The sequence below is a fragment of the Phaseolus vulgaris genome, chromosome 2, assembly GCF_000499845.2.
Source record: "Phaseolus vulgaris cultivar G19833 chromosome 2, P. vulgaris v2.0, whole genome shotgun sequence".
Lineage (NCBI taxonomy): Eukaryota > Viridiplantae > Streptophyta > Magnoliopsida > Fabales > Fabaceae > Phaseolus > Phaseolus vulgaris.
Genome location: NC_023758.2, coordinates 46,875,477 through 46,902,970, shown reverse-complemented (window position 1 = coordinate 46,902,970; position 27,494 = coordinate 46,875,477). Strand labels below are relative to the sequence as shown.

The window sequence follows — 27,494 nt, the reverse complement described above, 5'->3', positions numbered from 1 at the left end:
TATCTATATTTTTACAAGTTTCACTAAAGACATAGTTGGATAACATTTATTTACTTTGTGTGTGCTTAGTTGTATATTTCAATGATTTTTTATAGTGCATCAAACGTTTTATAAACATATAAAGGAAAAATATCTTATAGAATTTTTTTTGATAACATGGTAATACAAAAAGTGCATAATTCCTGAAGTTTTTTCTGTCTATAATAATACATGGCAATTACTACTCATTAAACTATTAATTTTAAACTTGTTCTTATAAAAGACTAAACACTAATTTTAATTTTAGTATAGTAAATAAAATGGAAGAGGACTCTGATATATTGATTCACATATTTAAAATCTGGAAATGATCCTATTAAAATCCATTAATATTTAATAAAAAAATCTAAAAATTGAATAGATTATGCATTAAAAATTCACTCTCTACTAAATGTCACACTAATTAATCTAATTTATTAAATAAGAATTTAACTATAATAAAAAGATGTCCAAGGTGCCTTTATTTATGTCAAGTGCCCATAACTTAAAATTATTTTTGAAGATATAATACAATTTGTTAATGTTAACTATTATTATTATTATTATTATTTATTTGAAGATGTTGAAGAATGAAGAAAAAGAAAGAAAAAGTAATTTTGAAAATGAAAAAGTGAAAAAAATGACATATAATCTCTCCTCCACATCCTGGTTGTTGAAGAGTAGAGTGTAGTATGCATTCCTCACCTCATCACTGTGTTTCCTCTCTTCTCTATGTGACTCTCACTCACAACAACACACTCTCACTTTCTTTCAAACCCTAAAGCTTCAATTCCCAATCAATGGCCATCCTCTCTCAATCCACTGCCAGTTTCTCCCCTTCCTTCGTCTCCACTCGCTCCGATTTCACTCGCCTCACTCGCTTCCCCTGCCGTGTCACCTTCCGCCGTCGTTTCACCGTTTCCTCATGCTTCAACTCCTCTAAGTCTCCCGGCGCCGGCGGCTTCCTCTCGCCGGACAACGGCGGTGATGTTTCCTACGAGCTGCACCACGACTTATCGGCGCAGCGCCGCCGCAGCGGCTCGCCGGTGTTCGTCACGATGCCGGTGAATTCCGTCAGCCGGGAGGGAGGCCGAGTCTTGAGGCCTAAGGCGATGATGTTCTCGCTCAAGGCGCTCGCCACGGCCGGCGTTGAAGGTGTCGTGGTCGAGATTTGGTGGGGCTTGGTTGAGAAGAACAAACCTAGGGTTTACGATTGGAGAGGGTACGAGGAACTTGTCGCTATGGCATGCAAGTGTGGCCTCAAGGTTCGAGCTGTTCTCTCCTTTCATCAGCATGGCGCAGGACCTGATGATCCCAATTGGTATGTGGGGACGTTAGCTATAAAATGACCGAAACTGTTACAACCTGAGGATAATTTATACTTTATAAGTTAGCTTTTTGTGACCGAATTAGTTTCATACTCAAATATTAAGATGATATATGAATATATGGATGTTGTTGTTTTGACAAATTCTTAGATGATGTCAAAACCTGTCCTGATATTGTTGTTGGACTTATTGGATCACCTACAACAGTTATCAGTGCTACAAACTTCAAGCTCAAAATGTCTAAACATTATGTCTTGTCCTGTGAGGGAGTGTCTGAGAACTTTCACTTTGAGTAGTGATAGGATTAAAATAGTGTATATAATCAGGAAACAACCTTTAGCTTAAAGTTAGTTTTTGCAGTTGAGTCAATGTCCAACTACAAATTCTTTTTTCTTCTAATGTGATTTAATAGCATGTGAAAATAATAACTATGGTTGTGTAATTTTTTCATTCAATATGTATTGACATTTGACCTGGGTTTTGCGATGATCTAAGTACAGTTGATTTGGTTTATTTTGAATTATTATCACTATTTTTGTAGGTAGGAATTGTTTCCTAGTCATGAGCCTCATACTCTGGAAGTTTGTCCCCCTTGTGTAGGATACCGCTTCCTCTATGGGTGCTTGATGAGATACAGAAAGATGTAGAGTTAGCATATTGTGACCGGTTCGGAAGAAGAAATATTGAATACATTTCCCTTGGATGTGATATTCTTCCTGTGCTGTGTGGACGATCTCCTATTCAAGTGTATGCTGATTTTATGAGAGATTTTAGGGACACTTTCAGGGCTTTGCTTGGTGTTATCATTACAGTAAGGTTCTATGATGATTTTGGTTTGTTACAATCCAAGGTTCAAATTCGAAATATTATTATCAGATCTTGTTGTAAATATTTATGTCATTCTGTTCGTGTTGCAGGGTGTACAGATTGGCATGGGTCCTGGTGGTGAACTAAGGTATCCTTTGTCCTCTTTAGAAGAGCCAAATTTGGCATGGTCTGGTGAACTTGGAGAATTTCAATGCTATGACAAGGTAGGCAGAAGAGTCAGATTTAGGCACTAGTTTGTTGTTTGTGTAGTGTTATTGTTGTTCTGTTTCACGAGAGACTTAAAAGTGGGATTAGTATTGTGTTTAACTTTTGTTTTGTCTTGCTTGCCACCTGCCAGTATATGCTTGCTTCTCTGAATGCCTCTGCAAGAAATATTGGAATGCGTGAATGGGGAAATGGTGGTCCATTTGGTACTGGAAGTTTGATGCACAATCCTGAGCATACTGATTTTTTCAAAAATGATGGTGGTTCTTGGGACAGACCATATGGTAAATTTTTCCTTGAATGGTACTCAGACATGTTGCTGCTGCATGGGGAAAGGATTTGTAGAGAAGCTGAAACTATATTTAGGGGTACAGAAGTCCATATATCAGCAAAATTGGCTGCCATTCACTGGCACTATGTCACACAATCCCATCCATCAGAGTTAACAGCTGGTTATTATAACACTTTTAACCGAGATGGATACTTACCCATTGCCCGTATGTTTAGTAAGTATGGATTCTCGATGTGCTGCTCTTGTTTTGAGATGCAAGATGCAATAATGCAGAAGATCAATCCAGATGGCAGCCCTGAAGGTTTTCTTAGACAGCTTTTGTTGGCTGCTAGACTCTGTGACCTATCACTTGAAGGTCAAAATTTTTCAACTAATTTGGATGATGGTGCATTCACCCAGGTGCTGAAGATGTCAAAGTTTTACTCGAATGGGATAGAGAAGCGACCTTTCTCGTTCAACTTTGTAAGAATGGACAAAAGATTGTTTGAATCCCGAAATTGGGATCGGTTTACTCGTTTTGTAAGACAAATGTCTAATGGAAATATCTTCCGAGCCAGATTATATTCTGTTGGTGACATACGGTTTAAGGCCGCACCAGTGATGGCGGAGGCGAGATTGTTGTACCATCTATATCAGTACTCTTGAAACCAATCTTGACCTTTGTTCTTTAGGCCTATTTAATATCACTGCCATCATTGCAAGAAAATCTGATGACCTCTGGTCTAATGTTGTGAAATATGTAGTAACTGCTGATTCTTCATGATTCTTTTATTGCTTTTCGGCAAGAAGTTACTTCCCCTAAGGTAAACACATCACATTGCCTTCCAAGTTTTTTTTAGATGGGTGGCATGTTATACACTTACCTACCTGTATTTCAAGCAAACAGATATAATTTAAGACTGGTTCCTGCTGAAATTTTGACAGCCTTTTCTTTCTAATTTTCTGTTCTCTTGAGATGGACTCTTGGTATGCTGGTTTTATATAGCTGTAGTATGCATCTTGATATCAGTTTGACTGATCTCCTTTCAAACATGTGCACATTGACGCTGATCTTGTTACAATGACTATGGTAAATAGTCATAGATCTATGTGAGTTGTATTTTATCTGAAATATGTCGGTGTGTTTGTACAAGATAGACAATTTTGGATTTGGTGCTGTTTATGCTATATAAAGGTATTAGGTATTGTAACATAAATTTATTTTTTATAAAAATCAAGCTTTATTTTTCTTTCACGAAAGTGCAATAATGATCTTTACAAAATCTTAACTGTATATTTGATTTTTTTTAGATTAATATGTTATATAAATGTTAATGGATGTTAAATGTATTTTAAGTGATGATAATCACAATTATATAAATGCTAATGGATGTTAAATTTATTTTAAGTGATAATAATCAAAATTATATAAATGTTAATGGATGTTAAATGTATTTTAAGTAATAATAATCACAATTAGTGCAAGGCATTAGTAATAAGATTTAACAATAAGTTTCATTATATATATTATTTTAATATTTTTATTAATAATTAAATAATATATCAATAGTGAATAAAATATACTTTATTTTAGAAAACTAAAGATCATCTGCAATTTTTAAATTTTTAAAAATACAAGATTTTACATCCTAAACTAGTTATGAGATTCTCTTAATAATATTCATAGTCTCATTTTGTGAGCTTATGGTCTTATATGTCTCAATTATATTGATTATTTGTTGCTGTATAGTTGTTTTTTTTCCAATGTAGTAGTTTTGTATATTATTTTTTAAGACCCACATTTATGTTTACATTATTATTTATATTATCACTTTTTTTCCTCTTGCCCCAGAAGGAGGGTACAATTCCCTTCCCGTATACATATATGTTGCTAAATAATGTTTACTGGTGTATTAAATTTTTTAATTTGCTATACTTACAAGCTTGCTCAATTGAAAAAATTTAATAAATAATAACGATTTTTTAAACAATTTTCATAAAATAATCATTGAAAAATAATATTAAATATTGTTTGAACTTTCTTGCCAAATGAGATTAAGTTTTTTTAAAAAAAAATTAAAGTAGGCTTTTGCTTCTTGCACCTCTATGATTATTACATGCACCTTTATAATTTTTCTATAATTACTACCCGCACCTCTAATAATTTTTAAAATACTCTTTCTGTGTTAGTTAGAAGTATTGGTCATGTGTGACAGTTTTAGTGTTTTTTTGGGTCATTTAAACTGGAAAATCTGTGTATGATTTATGATTTAGGGTTTAGGTATTTTTTTTCATTTTTACTAAACTCAGACACATTCACTAGTTTTACATGGTTAACGAGGCTAACAAACTCATATTGGATATGAAAAAACACAAAGTAAAGCTTAAACTAAATTTGGGTTATTGGTTAAATCAATTTAAAAGATTTAATAATTTAGTTTAAACTTAAATGACATTTAATTTAATTTAATTAGATTTATTTTTTATTTAGCAATTCAACTTGATCATAATTGATTTACATTAGAGTTGAGTTATAAAAGAAAAAGAAAAAAATATTCAACCATCCTTAGTAGAGTGCGTTGCATGTGTTCTCAAAATCCCATGGGTATTGTTGGTCCATCAATATTGTATTGGATTTTCAGCAACCCTAATTCAACTCAGTAATCATGTTCCCTTTGAAACCAAAACACCCTCATTTTCTTATGATATTGCACATCTCTGCATGAAAGAAAGAAAAAAGCATTATTATTTCTGGTAGGTTTCAGCCACAGAGGGAATTGTCACAACCATAGTCAACTTTCTTTTTTTTCTTGGACGTGTCTATTTAGATATATTGATATCTCCAATTCCAATATTAGCCGTTGTGGTTTAGTGTCTGTGGGTACTATTTGGTGCGTGACACCTCATTTGGACCTTGGAATCATTCATCATTTTGACTCTAGAAAAACTAGCTACAATGAAACGTGGGAAATAGATTTTCTACAAATTAATAAACTTGTTCATTTTATCATTCCTTTTATTTTTCTCATGTGGCATGATTAGTTTGTAAAATTGATGGTTTGTGATTGGAAAAGTCTGATCAAATATTCTATTTTTTTAAAAAAAATAAAATTAAAGAAAGTAGTATTCTACACAATTACAAGTTAAAATAAAAGTTACACATTCCCAAGTTTTAGAGTTAATCCCAAGTTTTAGAGTTAATTGAAAGGTTTATTGATTTTCAGAGAGACTTGTATGAATGATTAAGTATTAAGAAGCAAATTTTAAGTTTAATTCAATTTGTTGAGACTGTCAACTTGTATATGAGGTTATATAGTTGGTAGTTCGATAGCGGGTGATTTGATAAATAAATAAAATTCTTGTGATAATAGATTTTATATAGCTTAACATAAATTATATTTAAGTTTAACTTAATTTTATAAAATCAATTTATAAATGTAAAAAATGTACTTCTTATATAATATGAAATAGTTATATAGTATGAAATATTTGTATTTTTAAGTCAACTTTGTAAATGCCAAAAAATGTGGCACTTGTAACTAAATATTGAAAGTCTTGTGGGGGAAAGAACTTATAATGGCACAACTCAAAAGGAAAAAGCTAGCATGAAAACAACACATCATAACAGTCCATAAGTATTTTGACAATCTTGAATGAGATTACTTATTATCGGTAACAAACATTTAGATTGGACAATATAGCTTTTTAATCTATCCCTATTGAGTACACAATACAAGGTTCAATATGAGCCAAGCAGAGCTACCTAGTGCAACACACATGTCAAGTGCTAATTTGGGAGTTACTTTTGGTAGGACTCACTTTGTTATTACTTTTATTAGGTCTCAATACAACTATATATTAAGTTTGTTTACACTTTTTATTTTAAGGTCAAAGTCAATTCTTTCTATAATAATAAACTTTAAAAAGTAATTTTGACTAACTAATAAATACTCAAGTGGCTAATCTAATAAAGTTATTTATCTAATTGGCTAAAGCTAATTAGATACCAATTTATCAATAATATAAACAGTTTTGTTGGATATCTCACTTTGACTAGAGATTATGACATTTCATAGTATATAAGTGGGTGTAAATCTCATCTTATAAATCAAATTTATAAAGTTAAGTTAAGCTTAAAGTTAACTTCTTAATATAATATCAGAGTCTTTTAGAATCTATCATAGTGAGAACTTGTTGAGTTTATCAAGTCTTTATCATACACTCATTACATAGTTCTACACACAAGTTGATAGAAGTTGTGAATATATAAGTGAATGCAAATCTCATCTTCTATAAGGTTGATTTAAGTTTAAAATTCACTTCTTAAAATATTTTAGATACCAATAATTTTTGTAGTCTTTAAAATAATATCTAATTTAATTAATATAGTAACTATTTTTTTTAAATTAATTTTTATTTAATAATTTTATAACAGTAAACACTAAACTATTATAGGGATAAATAGTGAAATAAATATTTTTCTATGTTAATATGAATATATTGATTTTCTGACCAATGTTTCCACTTGCATTTACAACTCAAGTATATCCTTACATTGGAAAAGGATGTGAAAGTTGCCCATGGTACCTTCATTGTTGATGCAGAAAATCATGTCAGAAATGGTACACAAGACATGAAGAGAATTATTTTTTTGGGTTCACTTTACATTACATGATCTAAAAGAAGTTAAAATAAATTTAAATAATCATAATAATTTTTATTAAAAATAAACTTTAAATCTAATTTAACTTTATAAAACAAGTTTCAAACCTAGTTATATTTTGTAAAATATTGTTATAAATGTGGGATCTTGAACCATTGTTCAAAATCAAATTGATGAAAAAGAGTTCCATAAAAGTATAAAGTTAAGAGACAGTAAATAAAGTTGACTTTACCCACATGCCAATATGCAATATGTTGTGTCTATTGTAACAGTTGAATGGCTCACATGACAGGCCACAATCCACATGCATCTTGAGATTACTTTTATTGACTTTTGTTACAACTTACAACCCCATTTTTCCCATTCTAACCTCCCTCTCCCTTCAAAAGAAAAACCCTTCATTCATCTCTTCTCATTTCTCACTTTCTCACAGAAAAAAATCTCTCAGTTTCTGTCATCATTCAAAGTTCAAACTCTGCATCCAACTTTATGGATCCCAAGCTCAGATTCTCCATTATCATCATCTTCCTTTTGCTCTTTGTTGAACTGTATCCAGGTAAGCATGTTCTGCACAAACATATATTATATGCTGCCACAATAAATCATAAATCATAACCAACCAAATTCATTTTTGTGAACTTTTTTGCAGCTAGAGTAAACAGCATGACCATGAGAGCAGATGTAGTAAAATCACCAACCAACAAGGTAAAGTATTCACAGTATGCATTTAGTTTTTTCAATTATTGTAATGAGGCTAGAAAACAAGAGTCTCAGTTAAGTACTTTGTAAAAGGGTTGATTAATCCATAATGACAGGTTTCATAATTTTTTAATTAGTGCTTAAGTTACACAAAAGGACAGTGATTAGAGAGATAAAAAAGAAAGGGCTATGCATGGTGACAGACAGATAAATATGTGTCTCTGTCATGAAACAACTGTATTTGGAAATATGTGATTACTTTAATTATTAATTAAACACACTTTTCTGTTGAAGGTTTCTTTTCAGATGAAAGGAAGAAAGGTTTTGAACCTTGACACTGACGACTACAAAGAATATGGTGCTAATCCACGGAATGATCAAGGCAAAACCAAGCCTCACGGTTGAACTTAATTAACCTCTTATGCTAAGTTGCTTTTAATACTAATTATATATATATATATATATATATATATATTTTAATGGAACCAATAATTCAAGCCAGCTCACATTTCTTCTTGCTGAAAGCAGAAGAAATTAATATGAGAAAATATATGTAGCAATATATATATATATAGCAGAAGATTTCCTTCTGCAATATGAGTTTTATATTTCTGTAATGTGTTAAAATCAAGTGCTGAAATATATCTATATTCTAATATCTTTAAATACCAGCAACTGTTTCAATTTGTATCTAAAACTTTATGCTCTTTCTTCATTTCTGGTCTAATTAATCTTTGTTGGTTGTTGATGAATATACCTTGTTTGGTTTTCACAGCGTCTTACACTGCTATTATATGTAGCAGACATAATCTGTGTTTTCTGGTGAGACTCTAATTGGTAAGTAGTAGTGTGTTTTGATTAATGACATGTGTAAAATGTGGTTAAATTATTTACTTAATACTAATTGTTTGGACTCATTTATATAAATTAATTCTTACATTAAATATTGGATACAGGATAACAAAAATAAGATTTAATTATGTTTTTAATCTCTAAAGATTAGAATAATGTTCTAAATCTTAAAGTTTAAATTCTAAAATTTATATTTTAAACGCCAAATCTTGAACTATAATTCCTGTAAAACTCATTTTAATTCCTCAAGTTTATTTAATATTTAGGAACTATTTTTTTTTCCAATTTTAAGAGGCTAAAAAGTTTTTGTTTTAATTTGAGAGATCACAAATAAAATTACTCATATTTCAAAGATTAAAAAATAATATTATAATGTTCGTCTCGTCTTTTAGATCCAGTGTGATATGTAAGAGATGGTGAGGTGCGTAGAGTGAATGAGACTAATAGTTAATTCCAAAGACAATAAAAAATACAATATTGATTTGAAAACTTCAAATAGTGAAAAAGAGATAAAAAGAAAAGCAAAATGTAGATATGATATATAAAAACGAAATAAAGATAAACATGAATTATTAATGGGATCTTTAAAATAATTGCATACTACTTCAAATCATTGGTTTTTTCTTTATTATTGATAATTTCTCTCTCCCAACTCTTGTTCTCTATATGTTAATGAGGAAAAAAATGCTATTTAACTATACTTTATTCAAAGGCTTAGAAAAAACTAAGAGGGTGAAGAGTAATAAAGTGTAATGATAATCTTTATAAATAAGTGTTTAACTGGATCAAAGGTGATTCCACAGCACAGGCTAGTAAAGATGAGAGTCATTATAGAAAACATATAATATCTCTTATTTGTAAAATCTTAATAATTACCTATATGTTGGGTTGAAAATTTGTTATTTGTTATGTAAATTATATGTAAATGATACTTTTTTTTATATATATATTTTTCTCACAATGTTAGAAATGTCATATCTTTTTCTGTTATTTGTTTGTCGAGTTCGGATGAGATACCTATAAAGATACTTAAAACGCTCAATTCAACTGGCATGCTGAGATGTTTGTGCATTTAAAAATTGAAAAGTTATTATTTTTTATCATAAAACTTCTATCTTATTTATAATTTTCTATTAGGTCTTCTGTTATCTGTCTGTTGAGTTCGAAGAGTGAGATACTTGTAAAGATACTTAAAACACTCAATTCAACTGGAATGCTGAGATGTTTATGCGTTTAAAAATTGAAAAGTTATTATTTTTTATTATAAAACTTTTGTCTTATTTATAATTTTTTATTAGATTTTTTTCTTAATGACGTTGGTGCAATTTATTATTAAAACTAGATTATCCCAATTAATCAGATTGTTACATTGTGATTTTAGTCGAAAAGTTGTTATCTTTCTATCCGCTAAACCGGATAAGAGATATATAATTATAAACACTAAAACATTAGTTTATCTTGGATTAAGTGTATTAAAAACATTATATAAGATGGAAAAGATTAGTAGATAGATAATACTTAACTAATAATTAATCTTGTACTTGCCTCTTCTTGAAAAATGCAATGATGATGAGTATAGAATTGGGGCAAAGATAGGAAGTCTACTTCATAGCTAGTGCAGTGGTTTCAATGATGTGACCCTCAACGTTCCCTACCTCTCAATTTTGCTTTCATTATCAATATATTTTATGACAATCTTTACATTTTTTTTCTTTGTTAATGAGATTACTGGTGTTACACTAATCAATTGACATTGAGTTTTACTATAAGAGTAAGCATGTTTTGCAATAACAACACCTACTTCAATACTATGCTATGCTCACAGATATTATATTTAATTAATTGACTTTGACACTCCAACCTAAAGAGTTCATCTGCAAGATATTATTAGTTGAGCAAGAACTGTTGATGTTTTTTTGCCTTTTAATCTACTGTTCATTACTCTGTGCAAGGATCAAACACACTAATAATTAAGAAATGGTGCTAACCATATATAAACTCAAGATGCCACATATCTTACTTGCTCTATGAAGGGAGAAAAACAGAAAAATTGAACACAATTTTTTTTTCCTAGAAAGTGGGGTGATTTTTCTTTTATCAAAATAAAATTGCTTTTTTAAAAAAAATTGTAGATTAGAAAAATAAATAGTATAATTTTGATATAATTTTTTTTAAGAAAGTGAGTGATTTTTTTTATCAAAACATTTTTTTTTAAATTATGAATAGAAAAAGTTATATTAATGTGATATGATATTTTTAATATATTTGAAGGTGATACAATTTTAGTATAATCAATTTAAAAAAGTTAATTGTACAGATATAATTTACTTTATTTTCTTTAAGAAAAAAAATACTATTTTTTTATCAAAATAAAATTACTTATCATATGAAAAAACACAATTTTTTAATATATTAAACAAAATTTATTATTTTTAATATATTAAACAAAATTTATTATAATATATGCAGTACATACACAAACATTAACACTAATACGATATAAATACAAACACAAAAATACATATAATCTCTAAAATATATGGGACACAGATCTATATACTATATAATTATATATGTTTTAGTGTTTTTTTCTAAATTTTTTTTATGGTTAGTTAAAAAAATTTGTTCCTTATTTTTATAATCATACTAAAAATTTATATAATAAATTTAAGTTTTTAAAAAATAATCTATTTTTTTATTTTTAAAATAATATTAGAATCGTGCTAAAATTGTCAGAAATATAATTAAACATTTAATCAATACATTCTTATGAATGTCATATGAGTGTCAATTAGGCTATAAATGTATTAACAAAGACACTGAAGTTCATATATTATAATTAATTTCATGTTATCTTAATGCAATTTTTTTTTCCATACACAACTTCTTTCTTACATAACAACCATATTTTAATTAAGAGAAAAAAAAGAAAAAATGCTCCATCTTTTTGTAAAAGTTCCTACACAAAATCCAATCTCTAACTACCACAAATAATATGCAGATAATTAACCACCCTGGGTTTAGCTTTATATTAACAGGTGGAGGAGGCACACAGTGGCAGCATCCATGATAGAAACTAAAATCATGCTAACCAATCATTAATCTTCTTCAGTTGACTTTGGGAATAATATCTTTATCAGTTTTCCAAATGCTCCTTATCATTATTCTCCTCCATTGGAAATGCTTCCCACAACATTCAGAACAAGACATAGATACAAGGAAAGGGTGACAAAAAATATAACAAAAAAGTATAAATCTTTATTTATTAATATTAATATTATATTTTAATTAACAATAATTAACTTCACATTATTATCTCCTTTTTTGTTTCCTTTATATATTTACTCATTATTCAAATTATGACTTCTCCTACATTTCTTCACAAGGTAGAGGAAGAAATAAATAGGTCAAATAATAGTTTCACCTACTTCATCATGTAAATTGTCAGAACATCTATGGCACACTGCAAATTCTATTATTGCACTGCTACAAAGGTTGGTTTTTGTTTTTACTTTATGAATACTACAAATTGTTGAGTGAAAAACAGAAAATTTACTATTCCATCATCAAACATGTACCATCTAAATTACGGGAGACAAACCAAATAAATCAGATCATTTTTATTTTAATTTATAAATAATTAAATGAGAAATAGTTATTGAAAAAATTGATTCATTATAAAAAATTGATTTTTTTCAATAAAATTTTCATTGAATCCACCCATTAGCCTTTTTTTTTTCATGATTGAACATTCATCCACAAAATAATATATTGTTAAAAAGTATATTTTAAAAAATATTTTTAAAAAGTTTTAAATTAAAATACTTTTTGAAAAAGTACATTTAAGAGATTAAATTATAAAAAGTAGTGGTATGAAATAGGCGAATTAAATTCATTCCTTATATATTTTTGTCATAAATGACTTTAGCTTTATATTACTAAATAAATGAAGAATGAATGAATTATTTCATCATTTATAATTTAAATAGACAAAAATAAATGTTGAATAATTTTAAGATTTTTTACGGATGTATATCTGTAAGTTATATATATAAATAATATTTACAAAAAAAATATCGTAGTATCTGTATTTTTTTCATCTATACAAACCTGAGATCGAAAAATTGATAAATTACATACTTAATAATAAAGTTATTTATCAATTATATTAGGCTACATATCCCTTAATAATTGATAAAGCTTAGAAAAAAATATAAAGGAAAAAAAATATGCTATATGTATTTAGTAAGACTTCAATAGTTAATTCAACCAAAACACCAGAATTCTATTATTATTTTTATCTTTTATGGTACATAAAATTATTCAGTACTAAAAATAACTAAAAAAAGTTAAAAATTTCGTGCCCATACTCTCAAATTTCCCCCACTTGTATTTCTTTTTCATCGCGGTTGTTTTTACGACCAAATAAACCATCGTATTTAATATTTGACATAACTGATATGTGTACAGTTACACTTTTAGGAATAATAATTTTCAGGACCATATTTAGAAAATGTGAAAATGAGAGGAAAGACAAAAAAAGGAAAAAATAAATGAAAATTTTCTGTTTGACCAATAATACGGATGCAGAATAATAACGTTTACGTGGGACCAAATATTAAACCAGTATTTAGAGTAAATTCTAATATAAATTTTAGTTAGACATAATGTTTTCTAATTTTTTAATTAAAAATTAGTTATAGAATCAAATTAAGCAAGGGATATAATAAGTTGTTTACAAAAAAAAATTAACATCCATAGTACTTTACTCAACCCTCCACACCATATACATTTTAAAAGAAATTATTAATTTAAAAGTTTAATTTGTTTTTTTACCGGTTAGGATCTGTATGACACCGGAGGTTCAAGTATCTAGTTAATATCGATTGATATGATTAAAATCATCACGTCTAAATATAAAATACACTTTTAATCACGATTCAAATTCTTAATCCGGTCAAATAATTAAAAGTCTATGATAATCATATAAATAGACATAAATTTCAAGAATTAGACATGTCATCATCTAATACTAATTATACCTAGTGTCGAGTACCAAAATCATACTTAAACTTTAGAGTATTTTTACCGATACCATTTAAATTCAAAGTTCACTAAGATGAAGAGTAAATCAACAAGAAAAATAAGAAAAAAATTATTTAAGTAAAAGAAAAGAAAAGTAACCTTGTTTTAGACCCGTTCCAAAAGAGTTTTGAAGTAATATAATTTAATATGCGGTGGTGAGCAATTGATTACTGTAATTAATATTAATAATTAACAATTAATAATCTGAGAAGATGTGCGTTGGGTGAAGGGTGAGTTATGGAATTACCAAAGTGACCCGTGAGAAAGACGGAGAAGAAGAAGAAGAAAGAAGTGAAAGTGAAAAGAATGAAACCTCTGTCACAGCTCACACACAGACACAGTTTGAAAAACAGAAGATAGAAGAGACATTTGATCTGCACAACCCCAAACAACGCTTCTTCTCCCCAATTCTTGTTGAGAGTGGTGCCAAGTTCTTATCCTTCGCCCAATCCATACAAATTTCACACTCGCACCACCCAAACACTCAACAATTCTCTCTCTCTCTTTCTCTCTCTCTTTCTCTCTCTCTCTGAATCCTAATTCCACCACCATGCCGGGTCTTGTTTCCGTTAAAACCCCACCGGAAGCTCAACCGCTCCGAATATCCGTACCAAACACTCCGACGCAGAGATCCGAAGCGAACAACGCTAACAACAAAACGCCGTCTCCACTTCCCAAAAAACCACCATCTCCATCACCTTCTCGTTCCTCCAAGAAGAAAACTCCCGAAACCCCTACCAATCCGATTCTCTCCGATGCCTCTCTCGACAACCCCGATCTCGGCCCATTCCTACTTAAACTGGCACGCGACACCATCGCCTCCGGTGACGGGCCCGCCAAGGCCCTCGACTTCGCGGTGCGGGCCTCCAAGTCCTTCGAGCGCTGCGCCGTCGAGGGCGAGCCCAGCCTCGACCTCGCAATGAGCCTCCATGTCCTCGCTGCCATCTACTGCAGCCTCGCCCGCTTCGAGGAAGCCGTTCCTGTCCTCGAACGCGCCATACAGGTCCCCGACGTCGCGCGCGGCGCTGATCACGCCCTGGCTGCCTTCTCCGGGTATATGCAGCTCGGCGACACCTTCTCCATGCTCGGCCAGGTCGACCGATCCATCTCCTGCTACGACCAGGGGCTCCAGATCCAGATCCAAGCCCTGGGCGAAACTGATCCCCGCGTCGGTGAAACTTGCCGGTACGGTATCGATCTATCGTTGTTTGATGCAATACCTAGATGCAGGGATTCAGAATTATTGGAGATTCGTCTCGGTGTTTTTCTTAATAATAAAACAATTCATTAACTGTCTATGCGAATTAATGAGGCGAAATTATAATCCTGATAGTGAAAAATTATGAAAATGATATTCAGATTTCTGAAGCGAAATTCTATTTCTGTTTAATGATAAAAATAAGAACATCTATAAAACTAGGGTCTATATTTTTTCTTGATTGTAGTTGGATAATTGTGTTTTTGAATGAGAAGTTTTATTGGTGGTTTTGAACAAGAAAGAGAGAAACGTATGTGTGGAATTAATAAGGTTAAGAAGGAAGGTAGAGAAAAAACAAGTCGTGTTGTTAAATTGTTGTGTGAATAAAACCACTCTTTTTTGAGTTGGTGTTGTGCGTGGTAGATACTTGGCGGAGGCGAATGTGCAAGCGATGCAGTTTGACAAAGCGGATGAGCTGTGTAAGAGAACTCTGGAGATTCATCGCGTGCATAGTGAACCGGCTTCACTTGAGGAAGCTGCCGATAGGAGGCTTATGGCTCTGATTTGCGAGGCGAAGGGAGATTATGAATCGGCATTGGAGCATCTTGTGCTTGCTAGCATGGCTATGATTGCAAATGGTCAGGATAGTGAGGTTGCGTCGATTGATGTTAGCATTGGGAACATTTACATGTCACTTTGTCGTTTTGATGAGGCCATTTTCTCGTATCAGAAGGCACTTACTGTGTTTAAGTCTGCCAAGGGTGAGAACCACCCTTCTGTTGCGTCTGTTTTTGTGCGTCTGGCTGATTTGTACCACCGGACTGGGAAGCTTCGTGAGTCGAAATCGTACTGTGAGAATGCACTCAGGATTTACTCAAAGCCGGTGCCAGGTACCACTGCAGAGGAGATTGCTGGTGGCTTGACAGAGGTTTCGGCAGTTTTTGAATCTGTGGATGAGCCAGAGGAGGCACTGAAGCTGTTAAGCCGGGCGATGAAGTTGTTGGATGATAAGCCAGGGCAGCAGAGCACTATTGCAGGGATTGAGGCACGTATGGGAGTGATGTATTACATGATTGGCAGGTATGAAGACTCAAGGAACTCATTTGAGAGTGCTGTTGCTAAACTCAGGGCCAGTGGGGAGCGGAAGAGTGCCTTCTTTGGAGTTGTTCTGAACCAGATGGGGTTGGCGTGTGTTCAACTGTTCAAGATAGATGAGGCTGCTGAATTGTTTGAAGAAGCTAGGGGAATTCTTGAACAGGAGTGTGGCCCCTGTCATCAAGATACTCTTGGAGTGTACAGCAATCTTGCAGCTACATATGATGCTATGGGAAGGTAAAATTCTTTTCTCATCATCCTTGTTTACTTTTGGCTCGTATTTAGTACCTATTTTGCTTTGTACCCTGATTCCATTCATAGTATTTGTTTCTTACGAAGCAGCCATAAAATAGAAGATTCTACTTAAAGATTAACAGTGACCACCTTAGTATAGTTATTACCGTGGTTATATGTTGGACTGCATGATTGAAAGCTGTATTGAATTTAATTTTACTATAAATCCTCCACCATAACCTATGCTACTGGATGGTTGGCCACCCCAGAGCATTGATCTTATAGTTTGTCTAACCCAATATGTATTTTCCAGCTCCTTCCTGTATATAAACTAATCAAGGCCTTCCTGTATATAACCTAATCAAATGTCTATTTATGTTGTACAATGCTGTAACACTTCTATGTTTAAAGTAAGATTCTATTTTCATTGCATTGTTCAGAGTGGGAGATGCGATTGAGATCTTAGAATATGTCCTGAAGTTGAGGGAGGAAAAGCTTGGAATAGCAAATCCTGATTTTGAAGATGAGAAGCGTCGTCTGGCTGAGCTTCTGAAAGAAGCAGGCAAGACACGGGACAGAAAAGCAAAATCTCTGGAAAACCTTATTGATCCTGGTTCAAAGAGGACCAAGAAGGAGGGAACAAAGAGGTGGCCTGGTTTGGGGTTTAGAATTTAACCATATTTTTACTCAAATATTATATATATTGAATGCACATTCTGTAACATAGGATATCTTGTATAGGGTTGAATATGTAATTTGGGAGGGAGCTTCCCCTTTCTTGATATTTGTTCATGCATTTGTTTCTTTTGGTTAATTGCTCTATCAATTGTGTTGTGATCTTTTTAGTTGTACCACCAAATTCCATCCGTTTCCGGAAAATGTTGAAAGCAAATTTTTATTCGAGTGAATATTTTTTTATGCCATTGTGTTTTATTTATCTTTTTGTGCAAGCGGACTAGAAAAATTGTTTCTCTTTCTTCTTTGTTTCCGAGTTACGCCAATGTCGGTGCCTGATCTAGGAGTATGGGCATGGCGAAATTCTCGTGCTATATTTATGGTGATTATGAACTACATCAACATGTGAAAGACCACTTAAATGAACCGTGATTTGGATCTGGTTCTTTAGATTCTTGTTGCGTCATTACACTTTTTTTTGGTTGAGTTTGGATGTATGGGGATCCTATGAACAGTATCAGTTTGCCAAGAAAAGTCAAGTGTCAATAAAAATGATCGAAAGAGGAAGGTATTTTTCCTTTCTCTATTTAATTTGATTCTTTTTTTACTTTGACTGCTTTATTTAACATCCACCAAACATTTATTTCTCTCCTGAGCAAGGAAAAAAAAGATACCATGCACTGTTCACAGATGTAGGGAGGGAAAGATAAAAAGATGTTTTACTCAAGGATAATTCAGTCTAATCATATCAAAAGTTTTTCAAACTCAGTTTCTTATAATGTTGAAGAACAAAAACACGAGAGATAAGAAGTTCAAATCCTTTTTTTCCCCTCTAACTATTTGAGTTAAACAAATTATTTTAAAATAAAATTATTTTCTTCCATCAAAATCTGTCTTAGATTATACTTATTTATTACATTATCACGTTAATAATTTTTCCATCCCTTACATGTCGATATATTGTAGGCAGTTTAACTTTTACAATTAATTCACTGAAAATTTGAAAGACAAATTTAAGGTATGTTGGAGTTCTATACTATCAAGGAGCCCAACGGATTAGTGATTGTATTTGATTATGAATGATGCATACCAATATCAAGATTTAAAATAAAATATACCCCGTACTATAAAATTTTCCGCAAAATCCTAAATTGCTATATGAATGAAATACATTGGTTTTCATAAAAATAAATAAATTAATATACCTATTTAGAGTAAATTTTATAGGTGGATGCTCTAAAATATTTACATATATCAAAATTAAACTCAAAATAAATCACAGAAATATAAAATTTTAAGAAAAAAAACTAGTCTATCATAACAATTTTGACTCCGGAATACACTTGTCTTGGATCAATTGTATTTGAAGAAACAAATTCGGGCACACTTCTCTACTTTCTTTAGCTTTGTAATGGATGATTTAAAAAATATAAAATGGATTGGCTGCTAAATTAAAATTCAAAAGGCAGCTAAGACTTTAGCTTTTATCATTTTAACCAATAATTACTGTGTTTGCACTGTTTACCTAATAAGCAATTGAGGGAAAGATCTCTTTTATTTTACCCTTTTTTTTAAGGAAATAATATCTTAAATTTAAGGTAGAAAATGTCTTCTGAGTTGAAAAATTTACTAAGTTATCTTAAGAAGAATAGAGAGACAAGTTAGATGAGATCTGAAGCAATTCTCTCTACTCAAGATTTTTGCCTCAAAAGGGTTGGCATCATTGCTCTATCAAATAGTATTCATGATGTAACAAATATTTTATTAGGCCTCCTCATCCTATTGAATTCTGTTTATACTTTCGTATTTGGACACCTCGAAATGTTTTGAGATGGATTAATTCAATTACTTATTGTACCCAATGATTTTTACTTGCACTCAATTAACTTTTAAATTTTAAAATTTTTCTCTTCATTTCAGAATTAAAAGTATATTCTGGAAAATAAAATCCATTTATTATGAAATATAATTAGAAAACCAGAATCTCATTCTAAAAAAAAAATATTAAAATAAAAAAATACATTTCATTTGGAGACGTATATATATATTTCAAAAAAGGAATTATAAAAATATATTTCAAAAAAGGAATTATAAAAATATATTTCAAAAAAGGAATTATAAAAATATATTTTGAAAGAGGGATTCCAGAATCTAAAACCATTAATGTATTTAGAAATATAAAATACATAATGTATTTTGATTTGTACATTTCTCTTATTTAAAAAACAAAACAAAAATTATCATTTTACATAAAACATGGTACAAGTTCAAAAACATTGCATGAAGAAAACAATTGACATATATTATAGTATTGAACCAAGGAGTGGTGAACATGTTAGACCACGATGCCATTGATTAATGAAAAAGATGAATTACACTTCCAACTTGTTTTATACAAAATAAAATACGTACATACATAGAGTACAATATTAATATTAATCATCAATGAGGATACTTATAAATATTACTAATTAATTAATGAAACTCAGTTCGTCATTTTTTTTCTCCCAAATGTTGGGTATTATTTAAAAAATTGTACATTACGAAGCTAGTTGGGCTTAAAAAACTTATTTAATATTGCTATGTTTTTCATTTTACAATTACAATAAAGCTAGGATTAAAACGTGAATTAAAATTAAGACTTTTTCAAGAAAAAAATTGTATAGATATTATAAAACATTACGATCTTATCACAAATTATTAATGTTTTTTTGGCCGTTAAATTACACTGTGGCGGCAAATCCTGGACGATTTTGAATACATTATAAGAGAAATAGTTTTGTTAATACCAATCTTAAATCCTAGTGTTAACAAAATCTAAAACTTTTGATAAAAAGAAAGAAAAATATTTATATATATGTGATGCAATAAATATTTTAATTTTTTTCTTCCTTTTATCTTCTTATGGTATAATCATGTCATGTATCCAAATCACATTTCATCTCCTAAAATTTGTATTTATTGCTTCTTCTTCTTCTTTTATAAAAAATTTCATGTTAAACATCATTATTCAACTTGATATTTCAGTTAGTTTGACATATTAAGTAACTTTACATATCAAGTAACATCAATCATTTGTCATCACATGAAAAAAATAAATTATAAATTATCAAACTTATCAGCACACACATCCTCTTTACAAAAAATATAAGAAATCATAAACCTAATTTATTCATAATAATTAAGACAAATATTTTATTTATTACGAAACATCCACAAATCATTAGTCATAACAATAAATAAACACAAACTAAGAAAGAAACACAATTAAATCACACCTTCAAGATTGAATCACATTCATATTTTTGGTTTTGACTACTATTCTCTCTTTTTAATTAATTGAATACTTCTTAAGAAGAGTTAATTATGGGGTCATGTTAATTATTTACTTAGCACAAAGTCAAAGAAAAAAAAAGAGTGAAATTCATGGAAGAATATTCGAAGGGGCAGTCGCTGTACACAAAAATGGAGAATAAAATATGTAAAATGATTAAATATAATGGAATAAAATCTGCCACAATTATTAAGTAATGAAATTATAATTAATCTTGGTGGTGCCTATAATTTTCTATTTTATTCTGACAAATAAAGGGTTAGATTATATTCTTACATTCTTATATATGCTTTGTTGTGTTGTTACTACTACGTTAACTTTTCTCAAGGACTACGGAACTTCAAACTTCAAATAATATATGCTTAGATAAAAATTCAATTTCATTTTGTCTTCTTTTATCTTTTAATAATATTTTATTATAATATATAAATAATTATAAATATTATTTTATAATTCAGTTTTACAAAATTAAATTAAATTTAAAGTCAGAGATGATTTAAAAGTCATAATCAAAATCATATAAACTCTATTTTAATAAAAATTTGTTGAATTTATCAACATATTTATTATTATATAGCTATCGGATACAAATATATAGTCTTACATAATATTAGAAAATATGTTAAAATTCCACATCAATAAAAAAAATAAAAACATTTTTAAGATTGAGTTACGCAATATTAATTATTTTCTCTTGTATTTTTGTGTGCATGCATTAAGCACATAAAATGTGCCTTTTTTTAAAATATTATAAATAATTAGAAAAGTAACTCGAATGCTTATTTTATTTTTTATTTTTCGTCCATGTTAAATCGCAATCACTAATTTTTCCTTAATTATTTTTCTCCGACAATCTCACCTAACATTATCTCCCTTTTATTTGTCTGTCACCATATCGTTATTGGGTTAGTATAATACTTTTTAACTTATTTTATCTCTAAATTAAAGTAAAACTCAATATATTCTTACACCAGTATTCTAGAGATAAATTACTTGTATTAAATTAAAGCATGTTATCTTAAGAATAATAATTTTTAATTTATCAATTCTGAAAATGGATACACATTTTCTATTTTTTAATGATACAGTTTTAATTTTTGTTCTCATCAACTTTTTAAATTCATTTAAATTAATTACTCGTATTTTTTTCCTTTTATTAATATTTTATTTTTGCCTATTGCTATGGATTTTAATTTTATAGAAACAATCATTGTATTATTTTAATATTTGTTATATTATTTTAAATATTTTTATGTATTTTAAATTTTAAAAAATTAACATTATAAATTAAAATAATTAATCTTTCATACGCGATTGTGTTTGAAAATTAAACATAATAAAAATTATGAAAAATAAATTCAACAAAGCAAAACTTTAAACTAAAAAATAAAAATTTAAAATTTCTAAAAATAAAGAAAAATTACATTTAATTAACACATAACTTTTATATTATTTATTTTACATCTATCAATTAGTAATTTAACATTAATTTACCCAATACTTTTAATATAATAAATTAATTAATAAGCTCTCAGGCTAAAAATAAAGGCACTCTGAATATAAAGACAGAAAAAAAAGCATTCATATGCTATGCATCTAATTGTAAGGCAAATAAAAAATATCCTACAAAATATATATATATATATATATAATATTTTAATAATTAAACTGAAAAAAATTATTAAATAAAAACTTATTTTAAAGATAAAAATTAATTAGTTGTTATATTGACTAAATTATAAATTATTTTAGATATAAAAAATATTATTGATTTCTAGATTATTTTTTAATTAAATTTGGTAGAATTTTTTTTTTTAACTAATTAATACAAATTTAGAAATTATTTATTAATAAAAAAATTAATAATTTTTTTAATCTATAAAATGTTCTCTAATTTAATCACTATATTATTTAATAATTTTTTTATAGTATTATAAGAAATTATATAAAATATAATAACTGGATAAATTTTTGAATGTTGTTATATAATGACAAAACATGCAACCTAACAAATATCTAACGATAACAATAATTTTATTAATTATTATGATAATTATTTTATTTCTTAGGCAGATTGATTTTCTATAGATTGATAGAAGACAGATGTTTTCATTTACAGAAAACTAAACTCTCTAATTATTATGCATTGATAGTATCAAGATTTTTTTACCATTACTTGTTGTATATAATATATAAAGGAATATTTTTATTTAATATATAAAATTCATTTTTCACTATATAAGTATTTAAACAATTGAATGAATTTTGCAACATCTACAATTGAACGTTGAAATATGTCTTTGTAAAAAAAAACTGACTAGTTTTTATAATGAATTGTAACGAAAATAGTAATTTATTTTGGAATATACTCTTAACCCACTTTTAGATTTTATGCATAGAATTAAGAATTAACGCATCTATTTTTGTTGATGGGAATGAGAATGTGAGTGTGTGTATATGAGAATACCTAATAACAGAGTTAGGTTTTATTTGTTTGGATAAAGAATACCTAATAAAGCCAAATCAAAATCAAAATCAAATAAATTAGATGGGACACCCAATGTGCCTAATAGATAGATTCTGCATTTTCACATCTTTCTCACTAACCTATGTAATCATCCTCTATTTTTCCTCTTTTACAATAAAATTATCTTATTATTCATACTAATCCTTCATAATCGGATGCAATAATTTAAGGGAATAAGCACAAATATCATTCATTCATGCATCCATTTTGTTAGTACATTCACCTTTTCAGCTGCTTTCCTTATAGTTAGGAGAGACTTCAATTTTGATTTGATTTATATTGTTCTTTTGATTTTCATATCAAAATATTGTTTAAGATTCTTGTTGATGTCAACATTAGTTGTCCATTCTCTTTTTAGAAGCATCCAGAGTGTGTTTTAAAACAATTTTGTCAGATAATAATATTTGATGTTATAATTTATGAGTATTTTTGTAAAATTGAGTTAGTTTTAAGTTAATATTAAAATCAACTAGATTTTAGCATAGAGAGAATTATTGAATTTATTATTAGGTCATATCACATAATGCATAAATATATAGAAAATCTTGATGTGAAGAGTATTAATATCTCATATCGACTGAAAATAAAAATATTTTATAATATATAAATGAGTGTAAACTTCAACATATAAATTACGATTGAATTAAACTTAAAGTTCACTTTATAACCTTATAATAATAATATTAAAAATATAAATTACTTAATATCAATCATCATTTGATTAAGAAGAGATATAAAGTCAAATTTGATGTGAATATCATAAAAGTTTTTCATATATCTAGAATTGTACTTATATTATTTGTTTGAGCTGCAAGTCAATAGAAAACTTGGAGAAAGATCTACAATTTATTTTAATAAATTTTAATTTTGAAATAACTCACTTTCGAAACATAATGTTAAAATTAATCTGAAAATGTATTTGATAGCAAAATTGATGGTGACTAAACACATTAAAATGATGTTTACAGGACTGGGTATTAAGAGAACCTTCTGGATCATAATAAGATCATCCTAACCCAAATGACACAGCATAATAAATAAAATAAAATAAAATAGGTAACACAAGGAAATAAAAATAATAAACTCCATCCATCATCCCATTTAATAACAAATATGATTCGTTTATTTTTATCACATTTAAATGATTCACTTACATAAAAACTCCTAAAAATATTTATGAATGACACTTAAATACATATTTACATTTCACAATTCAAGCATAATTCAGTTTGCATATCCAAAGAAGAAGCATTTAACATAACATTATTCAATAAAATTGTGCAAATATTCCCATTCTAGACACCTTTGCATTTTGAAAAAAAGAAGGCAATGCACTTTTTTATAATGAGTAAAGAAGATAATGCACTTTTTTTATAATGTTACAACTATATTGTAAATGTATTACAAGTCATTCTACCTATTTCAATTGCTCTATCAAAGTGTAGTTCTGTCATAGTGTGTTTCATTGGCTGTCAAATTGGGCTGGTAGGTGTGTTATGTAAGGATAGGTGTCTGTTTCAGCACAATTTAATAAAAAAAATACTTTTCTATATTATTTGTGGTGATAATTTATTTAAAGAGTAAAAAAAAACCACTAATTTTATATGGGTTAAGCACTATTATCAGAACACAACATCCTATTACATTCATAACTTCTATACAGTTAGAAATACGGGGTGAGAAAGCAAAATAATTGTAACTTAACTTTCATATTACTCTTATTTTTAAAATATTAATAAATTTTAACTAATTTCAAAATATATATATTTTTATTATATTGACTAAATTAGATACCGAAACATATATTCAAAAGATCGAGGAAATTTCTTGAAAAAGAAAATCAAGTAGAAAAGATATGATTCAAAAGAAAGTATTTGTAACAAAAAAAAGTTCATAGCGTGGTCCATTCAACCAAACCAAAAGTTAAAGAAGTATATAGATTAGGTTATAGGTTAAGACACTTACTCCCAAATAGCTTGTACTCGGATCCATGGCCTTCTTCCATTGGGAAAAGCATTAATACCCAACCAAGGTATGTACATTATCTAAAGGAAAAAAATTAATGGTGAAACAACATGCAACCATCATTGTCAAAAAAACAACACTACAAGAGAAAGTGGTGGGAAATAACCAAGGTTCATAACAAAAATGAGAGTAGAAAGAACACGCACAAGACATTTAGAGTTCAAGTCTAATTTGGACGCTTGTTAACAAAATTCACCGATATAGAACGTTTAATTACTTTAAATCCAGTAAATTTGAAGAAAAAAAGTGAGATGAATAGACTTCATTCTCTTTTTGTCTTCTTCCAGTTTTAATTTTGTGTGTATCAAAGAATTAAAAATAGAGTAATTTTTTCATCCCCTCTACCCTCGTAGACAAGAAGGTTCGAAGAATCGATGCTTTGGTTAGTGGAGGCTAAGGAATTTCTGTTTGTAGGTGGAATTGTTGAAAGAGAATTTTCTACTTGCAGAGGTGGAATTAGACGTCAGTTTCAGATACTATATCAACACAAACACAAGCTTATGCATGAATGCCATGGCGCACACACCTCCCCTTTTATTTTATAGGCAAAAACACATCTATCTCTATGAATGCATTCACTTAGTGGAACCTATCAAATTCAGCTCTTCATAATCTCTGGTGTTGCTTTCACTTTCAGGTATCCAAAATAAAACTATATCACTTCTTCAAACTAACTAATTTTGTTGTGGTTCTACACTCAAGTTCGAAAGATACTATCGCTAGGTCAATCAGTGCATTTGAGGTATTGTTTGTTCAGTTGAGGGCATTTGAGGTATTGTCTGCTCAGTTGAGTGTTATTTGAGGTATTGTCCGTTTTGGAAGTTGATACTTCATCACGATTTTGTTCTTAAAATACGTCTCGGTGGATTGGAGGAAGAAAAAATATATAAACTGACATTAATCTCAACTCCGAACTATTTGAGACTATGTTAACATATCGAAACAGTGATAAATGTCTAATACTATGTTTAAATAATAATAACCATATATATGCATTTATATATGCTTGAGAACTCAATTTACAAAATCAACGAGTTTTAATATGCTAAAAATTTGCAATATATTTAATTTAAACTGGTACAGTGACAGACTAATCATGGTAATAAATAATTAAATATAATAGAAAATCCAAGTTATACAAATTAAACTTAACCATTAAAAGAATAGAGTGAATGCTGTATTAATTAATTTTAGTTGAGTTAATTAGTCAACTGAGTAATTAGTTACTTTTTAGAAACTAAAATCAACTAATAGTGATGAAGAATTTGGTGATGGCTATTTGACTTTATCTAAAGTTGGTTTTTGGTACTTTAATGCTTATAACTTACTATTTCTCCTTCTTAATTAATTATATGGCCTGTACTTTTTCTTCTTTTCTGTGGTGTTCCAATATATTTTTCTCTTTTTTGTCGAATTTAACACTATCATTGATTGATTACAAAGGAAGTAAAATATGTTCTATAAAGGTTTGAATTGTTTCTATCTATTTAAGAACTTTACTTAATTACCACTCTCTAATTACAAATTGATGAGGTTTAAAAATTAACCCCGGAGATTTACATACATTAGTGAAAAATTGCAAAAAAGAAAACAAGTTATTTCCAAATTATTTCAAATGGGTCTCTCTGTTTCATAAATAAAACTTTATATTAGGTATCTTTCTATTTCCGATTGTCTTCTTAACCAATCTCCAAAATTATTCATACTTTTTCCTGTTTAATTATTGCAATTAAGCTCAAATAGTTGGCAAATTTCATTGTCCAACAGTTTATTCACCAAATGAGTTGAAGGTTGTGGAATTATCAAATATAGTGGTGAACCTAGGTATCACAGAGGACTAAGTATTTTGATTATTCATCAACAAAAAAATAGTAAAAAAAATTAAGGATTTTACATTAATGTGATAACGATGAAAAGAGAAAGAGACAAATTTTATTAAATATAATTAGTGAGGGTATACAACTAATAATAATGTTTAGTTCTTATTTTATAAAAAAAAAACATGTGTCTTTTTTCAACATGACCATATCATCTTACTCAATATTGGTCCTAAAATTTACAAAATTAGTTAATAAATTTTTCTATTATATATAAAGAGTTGTTTAGTGTTAAATTAATAATAAATACTCCTGGTTATTTTTCTTATCTGTCCACGTTTAAAATTATTTTTTGTTTTTATTTATTTATCCATTTAGAAGTTTAGCATAATGTTATTTTACCATCTTAATTTTTCAAGCGTATCCTTAATGTTACTTAATTTTAAAATATTTTACACACTTGAAATAAATGAAAGAAAAAAAAGTGATGAATTAATTTTATCTTATTTAATAAACTTTAAAGTGTTTTTATTTGTAATAACTCTCTTTTAATCATATTTCGAGTTCTTAAAAAAGATAATTGTTTATAAAATATTGTTTAGATAAATTTAATATAATTAAACACTACGATACTATCATTA

At 28.9% G+C, this 27,494-nt stretch overlaps 2 protein-coding genes across 2 annotated transcripts; both read left to right on the top strand.

The window, feature by feature from the left end:
* Positions 1–615: 615 nt before the first annotated feature.
* On the top strand, positions 616–3,585 carry LOC137812760 (beta-amylase 1, chloroplastic-like). Its single transcript, XM_068614949.1, has 4 exons — positions 616–1,339; positions 1,947–2,157; positions 2,264–2,377; positions 2,512–3,585. Exons 1-4 carry the CDS (start codon positions 819–821, stop codon positions 3,313–3,315), a joined length of 1,650 nt encoding a protein of 549 aa, XP_068471050.1. The 5' UTR covers positions 616–818; the 3' UTR covers positions 3,316–3,585.
* Positions 3,586–14,154: 10,569 nt separating this feature from the next.
* On the top strand, positions 14,155–17,393 carry LOC137812759 (protein KINESIN LIGHT CHAIN-RELATED 1). Its single transcript, XM_068614947.1, has 3 exons — positions 14,155–15,133; positions 15,570–16,478; positions 16,916–17,393. Exons 1-3 carry the CDS (start codon positions 14,499–14,501, stop codon positions 17,148–17,150), a joined length of 1,779 nt encoding a protein of 592 aa, XP_068471048.1. The 5' UTR covers positions 14,155–14,498; the 3' UTR covers positions 17,151–17,393.
* Positions 17,394–27,494: the final 10,101 nt, after the last annotated feature.